Source organism: Trachinotus anak, unplaced genomic scaffold (genome assembly GCF_046630095.1).
Source record: "Trachinotus anak isolate AG129_WGS33_773 ecotype Australia unplaced genomic scaffold, CSIRO_AGI_Tana_v1 ptg000001l, whole genome shotgun sequence".
NCBI classification, from domain to species: domain Eukaryota; kingdom Metazoa; phylum Chordata; class Actinopteri; order Carangiformes; family Carangidae; genus Trachinotus; species Trachinotus anak.
This window is the reverse complement of record NW_027273852.1, coordinates 16,303,469-16,326,436: the sequence shown is the minus strand read 5'-3', so window position 1 is coordinate 16,326,436 and position 22,968 is coordinate 16,303,469. Positions and strand designations below refer to the sequence as shown.

The window sequence follows — 22,968 nt, the reverse complement described above, 5'->3', positions numbered from 1 at the left end:
CCTGCAGCTGGACAGAAACTGTTTTGCATCATGGCATGGTGTTTTTTTTTTTAAATGTTTTTTATATATAGTAAATGGTTGGTTTGAAAAAACAACTTTTGTAATGCTCATTTCATTTGCACACACCCCGTGAAGCTTGATATGTGGTTTGAAGTCATTATGCACTCCCAATTTATCTTTTTTCCTCGAACATTTCATTGAAACAGAGTAACACACAACACTTCCACTTAAAAACCAGTGTCACAAAATTTCATTTTAGATGTTTGTTGTACATTTATTTAACATTTTATTCATAAATGTCATTACTTTTGTGAACCTAAACCCATTTCAAGCACCAAAACAATTCGTCCACGTGAGTAAAGGTGAGTTTTCACAAGAGATTTGAAGAATTTCAAAACTTGGACTTCTACTTTTCAGCTTTAGGGCCAAGTTATTTCTTCTAGGACTAACGGGTGCCTCATAGAGAGCTGAGATTTTTCTTCAAATTTTGATATAAAGCACATGATGCAAGTACCTTTAAAAGGTGAATTTAAGAATATATGTAGCTTTGCAGATAATACCCAGTGGTCTGAGGGGATTAATTGCGGCTTACAGACCTTTATATCACCACTTTATAAAGGATACCCTGTTAGAAAGAGGAGCTATATTATCATTTATGTCATGTGGTGTACTAATCTGCATATAAACTACCTCTTTAATAATCCCATTTATTTTAGTTTATAAACCTCTTATTAAAGGCACATTGTTTGAAAGAGGTAACAGAATTTGCTGTTTTTGTTAATGTCAGTTTAATATTCTGATTTCGTTATACTTTATTTTATTGTTACTATCTGATATATACTTCATTACAGATTACCCCAAAACCTCGTTCGTTATGCCGAAAATTGTGAAGTTGACTAAATAAAAGTTTGTTTTAAAAAGGCGAGTTTCAGAGACGCCGCTTTTATTTTGAAGAAATAGCAGCAGAAGTCTAACCGGAGGTCTTATTTTGTTGAGAGGAAATGCCCGGTGTCGGTGGGAGTGTGTTCAGCGTTGTCAGCTGACTGACAGCGTCTCCGGCAGCCGTCACAACACCGTGTGTGCCGCTTGCTCGTCAGCTTAGCTTAGCGGGTCCTAGCCGAAGCTCCGCCGTCGGACCGGGTGGGTTATGTTTCCCGGAGCCAGAGCCGTACACGGAGGTTTGCGCACCACCGACCCATGGCGGCCGAAATCCAGCCCCAACCGCAGGCTCGGAAGCCATGTCTGCTGAGCAAAATCGAGGCTTTCCAGGAGGTTGTGAGCACGGCGGTCATCATTCCCAAAGAGGACGGTGTTATCAGCGTGTCTGAGGACAGGTAACATCCAGATATATTGTCAATTTACAGCCGTCACCTGCCTTCCTCTGTCCCCAGTGATACCAGCTCTCCAAGCGGCCACTGACGGAGCCAAGTCCCGTCTGGATTAACTCAGAAGCGTTATCCAACATTTCTATAAAAGTGTCAGCTGACAGTCATCCGAGCACCTCACACGTTAGTTAACGACCGTATTAAATTTTTTTATATTTTCTCAAACGTTGACCAAGCAAGTTAACGTCAATAAAAACGTAGTTTATCAGGTCAAACTGCGGGTTGTGGTTATTTTTAATAGTAGCTAACGTGAGTAAGCTAGCTACCGAAAAGGAACCCATTCAGAAAAAATGTGTTTGACATGTCATTGCACTAAGACTCAGAGTTTCTCTACCTTGGTGTCACCAGTTAGGCAGTAAGCCTTTTTTCTCCTCTCATTCTCCTACTTTTCCACCTGCCTGGGGCTCTGTGTGTGTGTGTGTGTGTGTGTGTGTGTGTGTGTGTGTGTGTGTGTGTGTGTGTGTGTGTGTGTGTGTGTGTGTGTGTCCTTTGGTTGCCAAGAGTGTCACTCAGAGGTACTTGACATCTGCAAGTGCTTGGGGTGTGTGAGTGTCAAACTGTTCTCTGTATGTTCAAAGGTTGTATGTCCTGTAATGCCTGTTTAACCTCAGGTATCTTATATTTGTTTACTGTTTACTATATGTATGCTCTGTAATCAAGCTAGAGTATATGATCCATAGCCCTGCACCAGCACTACCTATCACAGTCCTGCACGGATATGTGGGGAAAGGAGGCTGTAAAGCAGTGGTGACCAAACTTTTCATGCCGGGGCCACATGGAGAAAAAAGTAGTCCTGTAGTCCCGGCTAAAGAGTTATGCTGTCCATTTGATTAATTGATGAGTGATGATGGGGATTGGACTGAGGAGTTGCTGTCAGTCATCCTGGACCTCAGTCTGCTCTTGTTCAGTCTTGTGAGAACAAATGTTGGCTCACAGATGTTTGTAGGGACAAGTAAGCTGAATAGGGCTGCATCTAACCATTATTTTCATTATTGATTAAACTGATCAAAATATTTGGTTTGCAGTTTTATAAAACAGAAAATCTTTCCTCAGTACAGCAGGAACAAGCAAATTTTAGCTTTTAACCTATTCAACCTATTAATTCCAATGATTAATCATTTATTAAAATAGTGGCTGATTAATTTTCTGTTCATTGACTAATCACTTTAGCTCTAAAACTGAGCTTTTGTATGGGGACATATTGACTTTATCTAACTTTTCATGGTGGGAGCTGCTGGTGGCATCTTTGGAGAATATCATCACTTTGCATTTCAATAACCTCCAGATGCAAATCCTCCTGTACCTATTTCCCTATTTTTACAGACATATCGGCATGTAGATTCTTCACACAGACGGTGGAAGTGTGCAGCTTTGCTGTCACTGATTTGCCTCTCAAAAAGTTAAAGCTTCACAACATGTGTGCATACATTTGCAACATGCAGCCCATCTCTTCCTTACATGCTTTAATTGCATTTCAATGCACTCAGGAGGCCAGTGAGAACAACTAACCACTCAGGGTTCCTCAGTTCAAATAGGCTGTGACTTTGTCTTTCAAAAAAAGGTCTATTTCAGATCTCAGGGAATAGAACTGCTCTAGAGGTGGTAAATAAGACCTCTGTGATTGTTGAGGAGTTAAGGTTTATTGTTTTTCTTCCAGTAGTTATGATTTCATTAGCATTTACATCACTAATATTATTGTGGAGGTGAAAATGAATTCCACTTTTCCTCAGTTAATTTTAGTGTGGACCTTGTTACAACCCCAAGCTGGTGTGGGAGTCTAACGTGAACCCAGAGAAAGAGATGTCAGATGTGTTTATCATTTTGCCAAGTTGGTGTTGATTAAAGTAAACCTTTCAAAGAGAAGCTATAGCCTGCTCATTACCCATAACCCAGAGTGACTGGAGAATAGTACACATGAAGAGTTTAGCATTACGCCTCAGATACAGTGAGTGCTGTCAATAATGCAGAGGCTGAACCGTTACTGTTTCACTCCACAGGGCGATTCGAGTATGGCTGAAGAGAGACAGCGGTCAGTACTGGCCCAGTGTCCACCACACAATGTCATGTAAGTATTCTTGCTTACTCTTTGTGTGTGATCTCAGAGCAGACACACTGTATCGAAATAAGCCATGAATATGTTTGAGTCTGTCACTGTCGTCAGCGAAGTGGTCCAGATAACATGTACTTCTTGGAACAGGCCTCTTGTTCAATCCTGTTTGTGTCCACGTTTCCTCTCTGTCAGTGTCTTTCTTCATCGTGAGCAACATAATGAATCACACAATGAATCCACTTCTCAGAATGACATGGAAGTGTGGAGTTTTCATATTAGACTTAGTGCCTGAGCCCCTGCAGGATCATTCACTGGGCTCTGATAAGTGCTGCAGTGCTGCACGTCTGTGACACTGTTTGTCCTTGTTTCCCTCCAGTTGTGCAACTGAAGGAAATCCTACGCTACCATCAGCAAGATCTGTAGCTTACAATAGCAGTGGCAGAGGCTGCATGCAGTCTTTTAAAGTTTACTGATAGAAGAACTGAGATAAGTGCGGGCAAAAGAAACCAGTACCACCACTTTCAGGAATTACAGTTATAGCAATTAAAATGTATTTTCAGTTTGTATCTTGATCTAGAATTTGTCAAAATATGGAGAAAATGATTTTGACCTAGTTCTTCACTTAGAGATTTTTGTCATTACAAGGGTCATCACTAGTTTTTTTTAATGTTTTTGTGCTTTTTGGAAGATTTTCACATGAGGTCAAATTGCAGGGACTTTGGTCCCACGTTTATTATGCTTTTTTTTTCCCCTTTAAAACTCAGCCAGCACATCCAGGAAATTGCACCACATTGCAGCACATTATCCAAAATAGTTCAACGGTCAACATAAATGTCAGTTTATCTACAAGTTATCTACAGTACATTCATTTTGAGGGTATTTTCACAACATTAAATCAGCTAAACAGGGCTCCAGCTGAAAGGACATTGTTTAGAGATTTATACAATCTCATAAAAAACCAAATCTGTTGCTACTTTTTGTACAAGTGGAAGCTGTTTATTATACATTATTGGTATTTACTGTATGTTAACTGATCAAACACTGCTGCTGTGTTGTTTCTGTATGATGATGACACAGTGGGCTTGTTGTTTTTGAGACAAACATGCTTCATCATAGACAAATCTAGATTCTGATATTTATGACCTGAGGCTCCTGACGGTTGGCATTTTTGCTGCTATTCATATATATCAATATATCAATGTATCAATGTGAGTTATGGAGAGTTAGTTGTGGTGCAGTGGTTAGCGCTGTCACCTCACAGCAGGAGGTTTGAACGCGGCTCCTGGCTGTCTGTGTGAAGTTTTGCATGTTCTCCCCGTGTCTGCGTGGCTTCCCTCTGGGTGCTCCGGCTTCCTCCCACAGTCCAAAGACATGCACATTAGGTTGATTGGTGACTCTAAATTGCCTGTAGGTGTGAATGTGAGCACAAATGGTTGTTTGTCTCTATATGTCAGCCCTGTGATAGACTGTCGTCCTATCCAGGATGTACCCCGCCCTCGCCCAATGTCGGCTGGGATTAGCAGCTGCTCCCTCACGACTATTCAAGAATAAGCAGTATAGCTAATGGATGGATGAGAAATTGTTCAATTCAACCAGCTGAGCAAAGAAAACACAGAGATTGTAAAGTAAAACTACCCTGAGGCCAAACAAAGCAAAGTGCTATTTTGTGTTCTGAGTAATTAGCCCTGAAGGGTGGACAGAGTAATAAAAGCACCTGTATGTGACCATTGTGAGGCTGTGAATGTGTAAGTGTTGTTGAGACTGTTTCAGAGAGACGGAAATTCAACACATTGAAAATGAGTCCTTCCTGCACAGCAACACCACAGACAAGTTAAATAGCTTGTGGACATCATTTAACAATGTTCCTGGTGTAAAGTAGATTGTATCAGACAGGAAAGGCGCATTGAGCTCACAGAGCTCATGATCACGTGCACTATTAGGATCTACACTGATAAATCTGGCTGATCTTATCAGCTGATTTTAGTGTACAGGCTACACTAAACTCAGGCAGATTAGATTGTACTGTTTCCATCATTTAGTTTTTCCACAATAGAGCACTGGCAGGTTCTTGTAATGCTCAGTGGATATCTTGGTCACTAAACTAAAGAAAATTTGTTTATTTCATGTTTTTTATTTTTCTGGTTGCAATAAAAAATGAATTTTATCAGATATATATCGTTATCTGTTTTTTTTTTAACTCTCAAATATTGCTCTTGGTATCTGCCTCAAATCTTCAGTATCATCAGGATCTAATCAGTCTCTCACCAGCTTTTCTACAGCTTTGAGTCGCATCAAAAAAAAACCAAGTCAAACAACTGTCCTCAAGGTCAAGAGTGAACTTTTAATGATCTGGTGTAACTGTATATTATTTGTTGTTGGTAGTTTCAAAATTCATATGACTACTGTCTTTCAAAAACATGTTCAATTCAATTCAATTCAATTCAATTTTATTTGTAGCAGTTTAGTCTGGTACATACAGGTAGAGTGTTCACTGTTTTTGTTTTTGTGTCTCCAGCGTCGTGCTCCTGTATGTCCTTTAACCCAGAAACCAGGAGGCTGTCGGTGGGGATGGACACTGGAAGCATCTGTGTAAGTGAAACCAGCAGCCTGCTCCCCTCCGGACACAGCCCTCTGGCCTTTTTGTCTTTTCCTCACTCAGCTGAGGAACTGTTTGCTGCTCTTGCTGTTTCGGGATACATGTCATCGCAGTCGGTTGTATTTTTGTCAGTATTTTTGACAGGAAGCTCTTGTGATAATTGTTACCTGCCTTTTGACACATAAAATGGGATGCAGCTCTTACTGTGTGTATTTCGGTGAAAATGTTGGCTGCTCTTCAGTGCAACAGGAATGTTTCTGGTGAGTGTGTTTATTCAGTTGGAATGAGAGTTTTGTCAGGTCACTGTGACCTGCTGGAGAGTCTGAATCTTTGGAAGCTCTGTAGAGGTGGTCTGGATACTTTTTTAGAAAGGACTGAATTGTTGTTTACTTAGTCTTTAGGGAGATATTACATGAATTTAATCCAATTTTTAATCCTAATACAGTTGAGGATGATGGAAATGTTATTTTACAAACCAAGGTATTGGACAAATTAGACTTAAGGTCTCATGAGGGCGCTAGATTTAAAGTTAAGTGATCACCGATGAATCAATCTGAACCAAAGTGGTGGACTAATCTACCAATAGAACAATATCCCAAGAGCCTCAGCACAGCTGGTAAAAATTCCAATCAATTCCCAAAATGAAGACGTTTTTTAAGAAACTCTTAAAACTGCACCCTTGATAAAGTTTCATTCTGCTGTAGTCGTGGGAGGATGTCGTCATTTGGTCCGTCTGTCCATCTAGCAATTTGTCCAAGGTGCAGTGGCATTTACTGCAGGTATTCATGTTTCCCCAGAGGATGATCCCTAAAGCTTTTGGTGAGCCCCTGACCTTTCTCATACCAGCAAAAACAAGTAAAAATTTCCTCTTGACCAACACTGTGGTTCTTGACAACGAATCTCTCTGCCAGATTGCCATGAAATCTGCTGTGAATATTCAAGTTCCCCAGAGGAGGGATCATCATTTATCACCACCATTTCCTGTCTGCATCCAAGATATATCATAATCTAGTGGGCAGATTTCCTTAAAGTCTACTCAGCGCATTCATGGTCCCCAGAGGCTGAATCCTTTCCATTTTGGACATGTCATATGCTTCCCATAGAGCTTCCTTCAAGCAAAAATGTTAAATTTGCACATATGAAAATACCTCCAAGAACATTCTTGCTTCCCAGAGGGTGAACACTGAATTGAATGACTGAGCATTTCCTCTAGGTCCACCCTCTTTACTCTCAAAGCTCTAAACCCAGCAAAAATAATGTTGTTGTTGTAATGAGCATTTCAGCCGCCATGACTCCAGTGGCCACTTTAGACTGGGTCTGGTCTGGTTTGTTTTAAGTAGTTTATTCTATGACAGACCACATGGTGCTGAACAGGTCAGTCTATTCTAAGAGACAGCATTTACTACTGTACAGTTGTTGTTTGATAATTTCACGTTGGTAGTCATTTGTTTTGGAACAAGTTGGTCCAAACACACAGTCCGACAGTAAGATATCAGAATGTTTTTAAAGATTTTCATCTCAGAACAACCTACAAACTTCAGCTTCCTACAAGTGCTTTATCATGGGTTGTGGCCTCAGAGGAAATAACACAGTCAGACTAAGAGCTGTTCTGTTTTTTTTTTTTGTTTTTTTTCCACTTCAGTCATTTGCATTTACATTTTTAGACTGTTTGTAATGTAAACAGTGTACATGTAAAAAGTAATGCTTGATGGAGCTTTAAAGAATAAAATTTTGAATTTTAACAAATCTTCTTTGAAGGTTAGTGTGAGTCACTGACCTCAGTCAGTGTGGACATTTATCTCCGCTTCCTGTCTTTCAGGAGTTCATCCTGTCAGAAGACTACAACAAGATGACCCCAGCACGTACCTACCAGGGTAAGAGAGGAAGTGTGTGTGTGTGTGTGTGTGTGTGTGTGTGTGTGTGTGTGTGTGAGTGTGAGTGTGAGTGTGAGAATCAGTTAATATGCCATGTGTGAAACAGAGCCAAAAAGATACCATTGTTAGTTTGTTTGGAAACTTAGTCTTTCAAGTCCTGAAGAGTGGTAATTTTTTCAAATATTAGTCCTTGATTTTTCTCCTTTTTCTAATGTAGTCACATTACTAAATCAGACGTCTTGATGTAAAAGCTAAAGGCAGACTTCCTATGCTTACCTCCACATTAAACCTGGAGTTCTTAAACTTACCTTTTGGTAAAAGAGCTGGAAAAATATAGAGCACATCTAAGGTAAAAGGAATAATATGAAGGAACAATACTGCTTTGACACTAGCTAGGCTGTTGAGATTTAGTTAAGAAAGATTTATTCAGAAAGCATAATGACATATAAAGTATTTGATGGACTGACTTTTGACAGGTTGGAAAAGAAGAGCTGATGCTGCTCAACAGGAAAAGAAATCCTTCTCAACCAAATCCTGTCTTGTTCTTGGGTTCACTGTCAGTGCAGCAGGAGAGGCCTCTGTCTTTTGTGTCTAAAACTCGACCAGTTTAAGTGAAGTTTAACTTGCATATATGCACACATGAGTAACTCATGAGTAAAATGCATTAAACTTAAGTTAATGTTATAAATATTGTCACTTCAATTTCCCAAATTATGTTAATTGATAAAATGAAATCATTTTACATGGGGGACATTTTTTGCCTGAGACTGTGATTATCTTATAGAATAATTTAAGATGCCATGATAAAAAAGTTAAGGTACCCTGTTTCAACAAATAATAATCTGTCTTATGCCCAAATTGAAAAAACATAAAACCTGGATTTGCTCCTGTCTGTATCGCATATACTTCATAGTTGGACTTAAAAAGGCTAAATTTTAAAAGACAAAATTTAACTGTCTGCTACCTGCAGATGTCTGTAATGTAGTAATGGTATCCATTGCTTTGTATTTTAATGTGTAACATCAACTGTATCTTTAAAATGTGTGCCTGACCTGTTCTTTGACTTCAGTCAGGCACATCTTATTTCTAAGAGCCCTCAACTTTATTTCTCAGTTTCAGTAATTCTCTGAAATCCCTTAGACCATATTATTTATTATTCTGCAGTGTATTATTACCCATGCAGTTTCAGGACAGCTCATGGCTCATAAAGTCTGCTCGGCTCTGTGTATTTAAGGCTTTGAAAACTGCAGCCAGAGGATTGTTTGCTCTCTGGCAGTGTTCATAATTCATTTCTTTCTTTTGAGTATAACTCACTCAGAAATAACTGGACCAGAGCATCACTGATCGATCTCTACCCGTCTCCTCGACAACCTCAGCTACATCAGATGATTTATTTTCTGTGTGAATGCACATAGGAAGAATAGATTCTTTGAATGCAGAGCGATATTCATAGTTGACCTTTCATCTGATCTGATGTGTAGATACATATCCTTCTGTCATGTGTGGCTGTGTGCACTGTGAAATAAAGATAGCAAACTATCACTGTACCAGTGTCAGATCTTTCCTCAGAGAAGGCGGTGATGCTGGACTATCGCTCTCCACTGTAACACAGTCTGTCTGCTTCCAAAACAGAGTGTTAAATTGAATGCGTAATCTTTGCAATTTCAGGCCACAAAAATACATTTCAAAATTGTTGCCATCATCCGGCCCAGGATTTCTGCACAGACTCCTGCACTCCTGTTATAGAAGTGATAGTGAAAATTAATCTCAAGTGATGTGTTTGTGTGTGTTTTTGTGCATGTGCAGCCCATCAGGGCAGAGTGACAGTGGTGCTGTTTGTGTTGGAGATGGAGTGGCTTCTGAGCACCGGCCAGGACAAAAACTTCACCTGGCACTGCTCAGAGAGCGGGCAGCAGCTGGGGACGTATCGCACTGCTGCTTGGGTTTCAGGACTACAGTATCCTTTAATGCCCTCACTCCACACTCCACTCCTGGTCTGTTTGTTGTCTTGGTTTGCAGGCTGCTTGGCCCTTAAAGGGTACTCGATGAACCCGACAGATAAACTTGCTGCTAAATTGAGTGGAGTGGATGTAACCAAGTGGGATGTGACAAGCCATCTTTGGTGCCTCGGACTCTCGAAATCTCTGCCTTTTATTTTGACAACACAGCCTATTTTAAGGCCACAGCAACATAAAACAGGGCAATTGGGATTAGCTTCCAGTTAGTTTGTATTGCTCGGAAGGGCTAACAATAGGCATCAGTCATGCTGTTGTCAAGGAAACGGGCTGAGTAGGTTTCTGTAATGGCCAGATGAAAGGCTGTGAGTGCTCAGCAGCAACACTGATCCATACCAATGAGCCTGACATTAGGTCATCAGTCTGCTGGTATCCTGCTAGCCTCAACATGCTAACCTGCCTGGCTTACATGGCAAGAGATTCAGTGAGAGATACGGAGCAGTTATTAGTTTTGTTTGCAGCTATTTAACATGTGATAATGATTTTGTTTAATGAGCAGCCACATTGGACCCGAACCCAATAAGAGTGCTGTTGTCAGTGGAAAAATTGCAGAAGTAAGGTTGAGTGAAATGGAAACTAAACACGCTCAGATGGTTATTCAGATAACAAAGTATATGAGCTGTGAAGTATAAAATAGTCTTTCAAAACCAAAGTGCTTTTAGGATCACTGTCACTGTAGTGGCAGAGCCTTCTGTCTTTTCTATGTAGAAATTCGGGCCACCTGGGCAAAGGTCAAGTTTTACATTTCGTCTTTGCACAACAATAATCCATGCAGGGGTGAAAGGAAACATGTTGTTCTTGATGATATTATATCAGTGGAACAATGTTCAACTTCTTCCACTTTGTTACTCTATTCCAATTTATTGTTAATGGTCGATAAGGGTTCAGTCCACCAAATCTAAGCTTATGGGGGACACACATTGTATATATTTCAGTATTCAGGTTTTCATAGAGAATCAAAATTCAAAAGCTAATTTTCCAGTAATTAAATCTATATTGTTTTTTTAAGGCTGTGTTTTTAGATTGGTTAGAATAATTAGGTTATGTCTTGTGCAGTCATTATTTTGCTCTTCACAATGTGGACAGCGTTGTCGTGATTTTGGTTTGTAGTGACTTAACCAGGTCAGAAAAGGACTCTGACTGAATGTCCAGTGAGAGGGCGAAGAGTCATCCACTGACACACTGCTGCTTCACTGGAGCTACAAATGGCTTTGACTCAAATCTTACATTTCATAGTCTTCAGTTGAAATTGCAGAGGGAGTTTGCTTGTTTCTTTAAAATAGATCCAAATCAGAAATAATACATCGATACTTTTTCAGCAGGACACGGATTCTTCTTGTTTGACCTTAATGTCAACCCAGGTTCGATGTGGAGACCAGACATGCATTTGTCGGGGACCAGTCTGGTCAGGTGACCATCCTGAAGCTGGAGCAGGACAACTGCAGCCTGGTCACCACCTTCAAGGGACACACTGGTACACTACACACACAGTCATCCATTAATAGTCAGCCATAGCAATCAGTTTATATCATTATAACTGAATATCAATAATATGAGTTTTTTTAGAACATTTTTTAGACTAAACACTCAAATTATTAATCAATTAAATATTCAGCAGATTGATCCATAATGAAAATATATATTAGTTGCAGCCCTAGTACACACACTGAAGATATGAATTCTTGCAGTCAAACTACACAGGCTGCAGCTCTGTTGAATAAAACTGGCATCCATTTTATTTTTTGTACAATATTTGTTCAGATTTTGTCTGTACAAATATTGGTCACCTAAATTGCCTTGCAGCTACATTTCAGATAATTCCTGCTTCCTGCTCTGCTTTCATACACTCACAACTCGTACAAATATTAGTTTATGAAAATCATCAAGCGTCTTTTCCATCTGGGTTGCCAATATTACAGAGTAGTTGTAACTGAATGCAAAACATAGAAATTTACATTTTTTAATATTTTTGGTAATTATGCTCTACCCATAAAACTCTCTTATTAAACCATGTCAGAAGTGGCTTTAAAAAATAAGAAAAGAATATAAAAAAATAACCTCACCAGTGGAACAATTACAGCTTTTTACAGAAATATATCAGCTGGGAAAAGGCATTGTTGGGAGAGAATTCAATCTTTCTGCCTAAATGATTTTCTCAGTAGAAGTAGTTGTCTTAGGAAGAAGAACCTCAGTAGCTTTATTAAATTCATAGTAGTTGATGCTAGTTCACTTCTGTCAACCTTTCATTATCCTCAGGCAGGTTGCAGAGTTATTGAGCCAGTTAAGAAGTGTTTTTTAAAAGCTCTAAGTCCTTAATGGTCTTTATGTTGAAGAAGATCTTCTGTGGCTGTCACTGGAATCTACTTCAACAAAGGAGGCAGTGAAAAATGACTTTCACAGGGCACTGAATAGGAATTAAAGTCTTTAGATACAAGCCTGATGGTTGGAGCTAAAGGATAAAGAGACTTAGCTGAGTTCAGGGTCGCTCGATCTCAAATGTAGTGAAAGGACTTTTGTAACATTCAGTTCATTCACTTGCTGTCATTAATATATCAGAAAAGCAGCGTAAAGATGTGACATGTAAACAGATTTCCACATGTATAATAACAGAATCACCTTCGTGTGGGGGGGTGTAACTTTGTACTTATGTGTTTCACTCACTTTTCTCCTGTGTGTGTGTGTGTGTGTGTGTGTGTGTGTGTGTGTGTGTGTGTGTGTGTGTGTGTGTGTGTGTGTGTGTGGCCCAGGTAATGTGACGGCGTTGTGTTGGGACCCGGTCCAGAGGGTGCTGTTCTCTGGCAGCTCAGACCACTCCATCATCATGTGGGACATCGGAGGGCGCAAAGGCACCGCCATCGAACTGCAAGGACACAAGTAAGGAACTCTTGAATATTGCTCTTACAATAGCAATTATTCATCTGACTGAACATCACTGATGTAATTATATAATTCTGTGCTTCTCTGTTTTGTGCTGATAGATAGCTGTTCTCTTTTTGTTTTCATTACTGAGCTATTTATACTGTTCCATTACGGTATACTATTTAAATGTTTTATTGTTGTGAGCGGTTAATTAATGTTTTGTTTTTTTCATTGCACTCATGAAAGGTCCATTACAGAAAGACACAAACAATAGAAGAACAGAGTTTTCTGTTCTGAAGTCTTAATTACTGATCATTGTGAGTGTGATGGACTGTTAAGCTGGTTCACTTCCTGTATGTTGGATTTTCATGATTTCAGTCATGCAGGTGGTATTAATGAAAATCGAGGACTTGATCTTTTGAAGACAAACAAAATGCATTTATTATCTCCCTTTGTTATCTATATTATCTTTATTATCTCAGTGTCTATATTTAACCTTTACGCTAAACTGACATTCAATTTCGAGCTGACACGATAAGTCCATTAGCTGACATGATTAGTCAATCAATTGATCAACTGAAAAGTAATTGGCAGCTATACTGATATCTTTAGTAACTTATGATGATCATTTTTCACTGGTTTCTGACATTTAATAGATCAAGTGATTCATTGATTGATTCAGAAAATATTCTGTAGATGAATTAATAATGAAAATAACTAAGTTAGATTGCAGCTTCAATTCAATTCAGATTCATGCATTGAAATGGGTGTTCATTCAGACATGAGATCGACATATAATTTTGATGCCAGATTTATGTGTGTGTGTGTGTGTGTGTGTGTGTGTGTGTGTGTGTGTGTGTGTGTGTGTGTGTGTGTGTGTGTGTGTGTGTGTGTGTGTGTGTGCGCTTGCGCTTGCGCATGTGCATGTGCTCCCTACAGTGACAAGGTTCAGGGCTTGTGCTACGCCTCACACACTCGTCAGCTCATCTCCTGCAGCTCAGACGGAGGCATCGTCATCTGGAACATGGATGTTACACGACAAGAGGTGAAAGAGTGTAATGCCAACCCAACACACAAATACAAACACTCATTTATACTCAACATCTGAGCTGTGACACACTGAGAAGAAAATATGGAAAAAATACAGAGATGTGTCCTGCGTGTTGTGTATTTTCACTGTGATACAGATCTTTGTGGAGGGTAACCTGCTGATATTCTCTCCAGAAAACTTTGAACAATCACCAGATTAGCCCAGATCAGCATGATGCTCTTTGATATTCTCTCTTACAAACACACTCATGCAGTCTTATTTCAGCCTGGTATCGTCTCCTCTCCCTCTGTGCTCTGCCAGTCTCCACACAGTTAGTTAGGACTTGATTGCTTCTTTATTTACCCAGAGTCACTTTCAGTGTGTCCCTGTGTCGGTCTGTTGTGCCTCAGTCTCTGTTATTTGGCCCAAAATTCTCATCTCAGTTTTATTTTCTGACTCGTTGGTTTGGTTTAGGCTGACATCCCTGGAGGCGAGTTTTAAAATAAAATCAGTGCCTTGCTGTTGTTCCCCAAACGATCACTCCTAGTTGTTAAACTAAACTCTGTCCTGTGTAGCTGCTCACTCAGGGACGGTTGTTAACTGGCAAATCCCATAAAGCTGTGGGATCTGATTCAGAGTCATTTAATTCCTCGTGGGGATTTGGGTTAGCGGGTGGTTGGATCCTTTGATTGTTTGCTCAAGTATGAGTAAGATTATTCTAATGGCGGCACTACAACAACCAAGTAAAGGGCAACACACAGCAGCATCGTCTTGATATTAACTCGCCAGGATACCTGGTGTCCTGTTTCCCAGCATCCACATTTGTTACTCTCTAGAAAAACAGTATTTTTATCGCAGTTGTTTTCTTGCTCAGCATGTCACAGCTACTGCACCTCGACCATTTCATCTGCCTGTCATGCTCAGTGTGTGCTGTGTTGTAAGTAGCAATGCAGAAAGATTCAAAATTGTAATTTAGTAAATAATAACAATTTCATCATTAAAAGGGATATATTTGTAAACCCATGCTATATCTACTCCTCCCACTAACAGAAATGTTCATACCTATGCTACAGCCTGGTGAAAATGATCCGTTTGAAATGAAAACGTGGGAAATATGCTGGTCTGTTTTCTCTGTCAGAGTGAAATGATTTGTCTGCAAACATTGAGGTTGCCAGGTTTGGGGCTGTTCTGCTATAGTACAGTTTTGGTTTTGTTTCTGTACAAGCACGAGACTCTGGGGAGTCCAGGGCAGATGAATAAACTATTTTTTGTCAAGAAAAAGAGCCACACCCTCCCTTTTTTATTCTAATAATAAGAAGCCATATTTCCCAAAAAGGGGAACGTACTCCTTCAATCACTGTTTTTCCATAAAAGTTATGAAGCTAATTAAAAGCTTGACATCTGTTGTAATTTCTATAAAAATTGCTGCACACATGTCCAGGTCTAAACATTTTGGCAGATTTAAATTGTGTAGTTTTTCTCTATAATTGCTATTAAATAATTGGGAAAATGTAAAAACAGGAAACATATATAATTTATAAATTTGCGTTTGCACAGACCCCAGAGTGGCTGGACAGTGACTCCTGTCAGAAGTGTGAGCAGCCTTTCTTCTGGAATTTCAAACAGATGTGGGACAGTAAGAAGATCGGCCTCCGACAGGTATTACACACACCTACTGCTCATCTTCTTTTATTCATTTCACATCCATATTAAAAATTCTTACTTAAACAGCATCAGGCTGAAGCAGATCCACTGATCCATAGCTCCACCACACTCTGAATTCATTCCAAACAAACATACACAACTCTTCAATTCTGCCACACTAATGACTAACAAACATCCTGTGGCTGTTTTATTGCCTCATTCGCAGGAAGAGCTTGATGTTGCTGTCACTCATTTCATGTGTGTGTGTGTGTGTGTGTGTGGTATCCACAGCTCATGGATATAATTCTTTGACTGCACAGCAATTTTCAGGAACATTTTGCAGCAAGAACCAAACATAACTGTGTGTAATTGTTTGTGTTTCTGGAGATGACTTCCATGTTTCTGTTTCACAAACAAAAAGTTTGTCATTGCGCAAGAAAAGGTCCCAGTTCTATTCAGGACAAACAGAGTAGCACTGGAAGCAGTAAACAGCTGATCATGTAGAGCTTCTACAGTCATTCTGTGAAAATGGAGGAGGTTTTGTTTCTATATGGAAACAGACTGAAGCAAACATGATTATAAAAACAGCAATATTATATAATAAAAAGCAATATTAGAAGTGGGGTGTTATGTGGCACAGGTGTGGCCTCTCTAGTCACATGACCTGGACCTCTGTCAGACTCTGTCAATCTGATAACTTTAGACTTGACTTGACTTGGACTTGAAATGACTTGTTGCCCTGTCCAAAGATTAGAACCTACGCTCTAAAAAGTAGAGCAGTGAAATGACCCTACATCTTTCTGACAGTGGATCAGTCTGACAGCAACAAATCACATACATGGACTTGAACCTGACTCGGAGACTCCACAGCTGACTTTCAAAACAAGGGGACCCCCCACTCCCCACCTCTGGTTGTTCAGCTTCTCCTTAAGCTTTAACTCTCCTGCCGCTGGTAAGAAATGATAGTGTTGCTAATTAAAGCTAACATGTTTAAGTCCTCTTATGTTCCTCAGCACCACTGTAGGAAGTGTGGCCAAGCAGTGTGTGGCAAATGTTCGTCCAAACGCTCCACCATCCCCCTCATGGGCTTCGAGTTCGAGGTGCGTGTGTGTGACAGCTGCCACGAGTCCATCACTGACGAGGAGTGAGTAACAATCAGCCTCTGTTGCCGTCATGTACTGAGCCTTTGTGCTGCCAGCTTCCTCAGCGCTCACACAGTGAAGTAACCGGCGTTACCCTTTGTGTCTTCCAGTCGAGCGCCCACAGCCACCTTCCACGACAGCAAGCACAGCATTGTTTACATGCACTACGAGCCCACCACTGGAAATCTGCTCACCTCTGGCACCGACAAGGTTATCAAGGTCTGGATGGGAACAAACAGTATCTGTTGTATTCCTGAGTCTCAGATAAGAGAAGCAAGCACACACAGTAACACTAAGTGGGTTCACTCCTGAGTTTTTAACTTACCCTGTTACCCAGGAGGATAGATTTTTTTGTTCACTTAAATTGTTGTTTTTTTGTCACTTACTTAGCATGAGTAAGGCTGACCCCCCTGTTCCAACTCAAATGTGCTTTGTGTGTGTATCCTGTTGTGTTTAAATACCTGTCAGGTCAGGTAGAATACTACCGGCTCTTTTGGGCCCCTGAACCTTAAGCATGATATCTCAAAAACTTCATAAATTTGACTGAAATTTGGTGGAAAGCTAACGGTAAATCACTATGAGTCACTGTGTGTAGTCAGTGTTGTTAGAACAGCCAGTTTTCTGCTCTGTTGGGTAACCTTTTATGTAACTAGGCAGGTAAAAAAAATGTTTCAGGCGGATTGAGATAATTTTGACTATTTTTTTGTACCATTTTCAACAAAATAATTTAGGCTACATTCCAATATATCAACCCTCCTCTGCCTGACTAGTAAGTTTTAGATTTGCTAATTTCAGGAGGCTCGGCTTGAGACACAATGACTGATCATTACAGCTTAGTGCAGCTAGGTCATAGCTTTGATAAAAGACTTGTAAAAAATTACATCTGTTGTTATGATCTAAAGGACTTTACAGGATGACTTTGCAAAAAACCTTTTCATGGATGAAAATTGGCGTTGGTTAGACTCTGTGGACAAAAACACAATTCCAGTGGGATGATAATGTTTCTTTGTGTCTGGTTGCTGTGTAAATAGGTAGTCGTTTGCTAATATGTCAGCAACAACATCTTGTTAAAATTTTATCTCATAAATTGCTAATGCAGCTCTGTTATGGCCACACCAAGACATCTGCCATGTGCAGCAACACATAAGTAGGATGCCATACCCGAAGTTCAATTAACAAATGATTATTTTATTTGCGAACAAAAACTGAATTTAACCAAAACCAAAATAAGTCTGGATGCTGGCTATAAAGAACAAAAGAATGGAAGAAGTCGCAATGGCCCGTAGGACCTAGAGCATTCCCCCCTAAACTATCCCAAAATAAAATACTAAGTAAACTAACAAACAAAAGCTGAAAGCAAGACCACCAGACCTCCATCCTCAAGCCAGCAGAAGAGCTGCTTCAGTGTGTGACAGAGAGCGCTCCCTCTTCTCCAGTCTGTCTGAAGTAGAAGAGCCAGCACTTAGTGCAGATCAGGAGCACTGAGGAGAGGGAGAAGAACAGATGGGGGAGCACATAACAAGCTCTAATATTTTCTGTTCCTAAAATGTTTCAAAATAATAATTTATTAATAATTAAAGACAGCCTGTATGAATGAATACCAACTGTTCACTGCATATTATATATCATATAGTCCTCCAGGTTGATTGTTTTCTAATATAATGTATTTAGTAATGTGTCCCTGCCTTATAACTGTTGTTTAATGTTGTTTTGCAAAGCATAAAAACAATAGATGATTATCAATTTTTAAAAATGAAAATGGTTAAAGTTAAAGTCACTTTGAGTCTGATCACATACATCTTCCACACTACATTTGAAATGTATGTCTAATTTTCACACGTATATCATGAAGGTTTAATTTCTCATCTGTCTGAACTTTAGACAGTGTAGAAATGTCTCTTTAACAGCCAGCTCACGAGCGTCGTCTCTGTTTGAACAACAAACTGATCATGCCTTATGTTTATCTGCAGCTATGGGATATGACTCCTGTGGTGTCCTGAGGTCTGTGGACGACCGGCAGTCAGCAAGGACCTCTGTTCACCAAACTGTGAGGCTTAAACAGCAGCAGCTGCACTTGGAGAGAAGCATTTCCAACAATATCGATGTCATCTGGATAATATTTAACAGTTATTCAACAACAGGCAGTGGCTGTTGCACGTTCACAGTGAGGACACTGCAGGCCAGTGAAGCCTGGGAACAGGACAGGCCTCGGTTGACACAAGGTTGTGGGTGTTTGTGAGAGTGCTGGTGGGTGGGTATCTCTCTGTGTGTATGTGTGTGTGTGTGTGTTTGTACTGTATGTGATTGTGTGGGATGGGATGAGGCATTTGACTGTGTAAGCAATTGACACACCTTATTTACTTAATTTCCATGCATTCCTTGCCACATTTTATACTGGAAACTCACAAAACAGTCAACTCAGAAGAGTCTTCACTGTGGTCTGTGAGCGCCCTCAAACCAAACTTGACAGTTTTTTAGATGTGAACCACCTCATGAAACTGGAATTTAAGCTACTCACAGATTTCAACTCATGTTTATCAGGCTGACGATTCTCCACAAGAGGGAGCTGTTTAATCATTGTCAAACAGATGTACACTTGCCAACCTGCACCACCTACAGGAAAGCAAAGTGACAGCAACAGTAGTTAAGACTTGAAGATGTGGACATGTTGATGTGTCCTCTGCAGGCAAAGTCATGGCTGCTAGAAGGTTTACCTTCACTTTTCTTAGCATGTATTTGTTTTTTTAGGTTTTACATTTGACTTTTTCTCCACCTGTTGACTTAATAACAGGCAAAATCTAACATCAAAATGTCACATCGATCTCCAGTGGATATTAAATGCTCAAACTTAAAAAGATCTAAAACACCAAATGTTAAAGGGATAGTGTGGGGTTTTAATATGGGGTTGTGTGAGGTAGTCATGCATAGACAGTGTGTTACCTGCTGTAGATTCAGATCAGTGCACTGCCCGTTCAGAGAAGCACCAGCACAGAAGCTGAGTGATGAGCTGCTGTGCATGGGGTCAGCAGAAAAAACATGTTTTATACACTTTTAAAAGACTTCCACCAAATCAAATCCAATATCCGCTTCATGTAGAATATTTTCAGCACTTTATCTTCTTGTCAAAACAAAGTGAAGTTTAGGTCTTTCTGATTCACTCAGCTAACCTCAGTGCACACCTTAGGTGTGCTTGTGCGTAGGAATATGGTAGGTAAGGGGTTGACAACAATGTAGTGCTGTTTTGACAGAAAGATAAATAAATATTCTGAATGAAGCATACATTTCAACGGACACTGGGTTGTTTCTGGGGGCGTCTAAAACATGTTTTTTCTGCTGACCCCTTCCATGACAGCTCATCACTCAGCTTCTCTGCCAGTGCTCTGCTGCTTCTCTAAACTGGCAGCGCACTGATCTGAATCTACTGCAGGTAACACATTGACAATGCGTGACTACCTCACACAACCCCATATCAAATAACCCGTACTATCACTCGGAGATGTGAAGTTGAATGAATCAAGAAAAATTTCCCTGTCTGATCAACTATAAACCGTCTATAACATCAAACCCTTTCAGGCACTAAACCACCAACTGCACCGCCAGTCATCATATTGATGTTCAGACCTATGAGTAGTCAGTAGTTATTATTACAGGGGTACTCGGTACTCATGGGTTGGATCACACCCATCTTTAAACTCAGTCTTCATTTTGTTCTGAACTACACACCTGTACATATATGACACACCTGTGTGTGTGTGTGTGTGTGTGTGTGTATATATGTATATATATATATATATATATATATATATAAAAACTCAGACCAGACCACTTTCCCATTTGGTTAGGACCCCCCTCTTGTCATCTGCAAAGTTACTAGCAGAGCAGTGATGTAGGATAGAGGACGTGGAGCGACACTGCAGTTGTAACTCATTGCCTGCAGGTGACACTATGATCACCATTCCTTGCTTGCAGATGGTGCTAATGAGCATATCTATAGTCTTACTTGCTGGTAGCTGGCACAGTTTGGACTGAATCTGCATGTGTGAAACTGCTGGAGCAGCGGCTCTGCAGGTGCTTCACATTACTCACACTGTGTGTCTGTGTTCTCATGTTCAGGAGTTAAAGAAATCCTAAGCTTTCTGAATACACCTAATCCCATGTCAGTCACGTCTTTGTGGGTGAAACAGTATTTTCAATATTTGACAGAGCTCCCTGAATGAACAAATAAGCCCTTGACTTGAGTCTCTCTTTAGGCTGCTGAACCTCACATCAGCCACTGTATTTTTATTTCTACAGTGGGTCAGGGTTAAGTTTAAGTGAATGAGTGGCCACTCGAACAAATGACCTCTCCACGGAGAGTTACAGATAAACTGGATTTCAAAGAAACCTTAACTCCTAAAAGTTGGTTCATGAGTAAAAACTCATGCTCTGCAACCAAACACACATAACTTCATTTTTACGCCTACGGGCCGGCAAGAGCCAGAGCTGGAGGTGTGTTGTACGTCCCATTCTTGTGGTATCTCAGTAATGCCTCAATGGAACTTCTTCAAATTTGGCACAAACGTTCACCTCGACTCAAGAGTTAACTGATTAGATTTTGGTGGTCAAAGGTTAAGGTCCCGGTGACCTCACAAAATACAGTTTTGGCCATGTGAACATAATATCTCCGGAACACCTTGAGAGAATTTCTTCAAACTTCATACAAGTATTCACTTGGACTCAACTGATTAGATTTTGGTGGTCAAAGTCAGTGTGACCTCACAAAACACTTTACACAAGACTTCACACAGCAATTACAACAAAATTTCACACAAATGGTCAATATTTGAAATGCCTCTGGATAAACAGTAATCTGAAATATAATGAAAAATGTAATGTGAGTGGTGGAGGCAACCACAAGGCGGTATACAGCATGTGAGACTTAAATTTGCTGAATTGAGATTTGTTGTAGCTGTACGAATCATGGCATCTTTGGTTTGAATTTTTTTGAAATTTTCATAAAGCTCTGAGATCATGTTAGAACAGGCAGATGTACAACATATCTGTAATACTGTTCTCAATTTATAGACAATTTAAGCGGGAGATCAGAGGGTAGGTTGTTATAATGGACACTAATAGGGTTGCAGTCTGTTGTCATATTAATGTAAATACACACAGTGTAAACTGAAGAGTACGCCTGTCAGGTTTTGTCATCTGTAAATTACCAGTCAACCTGCTTGCTGATCTTTGACTGTCCTGCCATCAGTGGCGCTGCTTTGAGATTATTTATTATTCCAAGTGTGGTCTAAATATTTCTGACATGGAAACACACATATCATCAAACTAATCAGAGGCAGCACATAAATACTGTACATGTACCAGGACTGAGAAGAATCTCATGAACATCGTTTGCTTTGATTTTGTTCTCATTGTAACTTTTTTTTTTTGTCACAATACTGTAAACTGACTTTCATGTCAATGCACTGGAATCAAGAAGCAAGAATATGCCACAAACCGCTGCTGTGAAGAGGAAACATGACTTTTTTTTTTTTACAATGATCACATTTGTGCTTTAATGATCAGATAGTAACTAAGGTGATTTAATCTGTTTCAACCCCCACTGAATACTTTCCAAAGATGTTTGATGATTAGATTTAATATAAGATCACCTTCAATATTTTCTCCAACAGTACAGAAATGAAAAATTGGGCTTAGGCTGGACTGTTTTTGACTGTGGACTGGACTGTTTTTGAGTTAGACTGCACTTCATAGCTACTCATAAAGGTACATTTACAGCAGCTGTTAACTTGTGTACTGATACTTTGAAGGACCATACCAGTGTTTTTCTAAGGTCTCAGCTACTTTACTACAAATTGTGCATATCTAACTTTCTCGCTGATCAGTTCCTAATGCATGGTGTAATGATTTCAGTTTCTAGGATGCATTTTTCCAACGTTTCCTAGAAGCTGTTGGTTTCCAGCTGTCAGTCTCTACTGGAATTCATGATTCATGTAAAACTGGCTGCCTCAAGGGGTAGTAAAAAAAAACAAAAACAAAAAAAACACCTCAAAACTAAATCACAATAGCTTGTTTTTACAAAAGAGATACATGGATACGTGGGCAAAATGTACAAAATCGCTGGTGTAGTCCTTTAAATGAAAACCCCAGACTGCACAGGAGATACAAAATTATTAGATAAACAGTATCTAAACTTTTGTTGCAGTGAACATGAACTTATCTGAGGCCAGTTGTGACCGTTAATGTAACCATGTGTGTATAAATAATATATTAAAAGAGCAGGTATTCACCTACTTGACCAGATTTGAGTAAATGTGGTGTTTGTTGGATCACAGTGTTGCTGCTGGTCGAGCAGGTACCAAACTATTGTTCTGGGACA

The 22,968-nt window shown here is 39.9% G+C and overlaps 1 protein-coding gene across 2 annotated transcripts; it reads left to right on the top strand.

The window, feature by feature from the left end:
• The first annotated feature begins 1,006 nt into the window (after positions 1-1,006).
• wdfy2 (WD repeat and FYVE domain containing 2) lies at positions 1,007-22,633 on the top strand. Of its 2 annotated transcripts, XR_011691388.1 has the most exons (13): positions 1,007-1,334; positions 3,383-3,450; positions 5,951-6,024; positions 7,851-7,905; positions 9,712-9,862; positions 11,282-11,394; positions 12,668-12,794; positions 13,719-13,824; positions 15,367-15,468; positions 16,467-16,597; positions 16,706-16,814; positions 18,566-20,532; positions 20,565-22,633. XR_011691388.1 is itself a non-coding variant. In XM_071480594.1 (12 exons), the coding sequence occupies exons 1-12, from the start codon at positions 1,198-1,200 to the stop codon at positions 18,593-18,595; spliced, it is 1,203 nt and encodes a 400-aa protein (XP_071336695.1). In that variant the 5' UTR covers positions 1,007-1,197; the 3' UTR covers positions 18,596-22,633. The 2 variants fall into 2 exon arrangements, 1 of the variants encoding a protein (XP_071336695.1); XM_071480594.1 differs by having other exon boundaries at positions 18,566-22,633.
• Positions 22,634-22,968: the final 335 nt, after the last annotated feature.

Coding starts and splice junctions, on each gene's coding strand:
- wdfy2 (XM_071480594.1), top strand. CDS start 1,198: ATGGCGGCCGAAATCCAGCCCCAACCGCAGGCTCGGAAGCCATGTCTG. Junction 1,335..3,382: donor ATCAGCGTGTCTGAGGACAG/GTAACATCCAGA, acceptor TTCACTCCACAG/GGCGATTCGAGTATGGCTGA. Junction 11,395..12,667: donor CACCTTCAAGGGACACACTG/GTACACTACACA, acceptor TGTGTGGCCCAG/GTAATGTGACGGCGTTGTGT.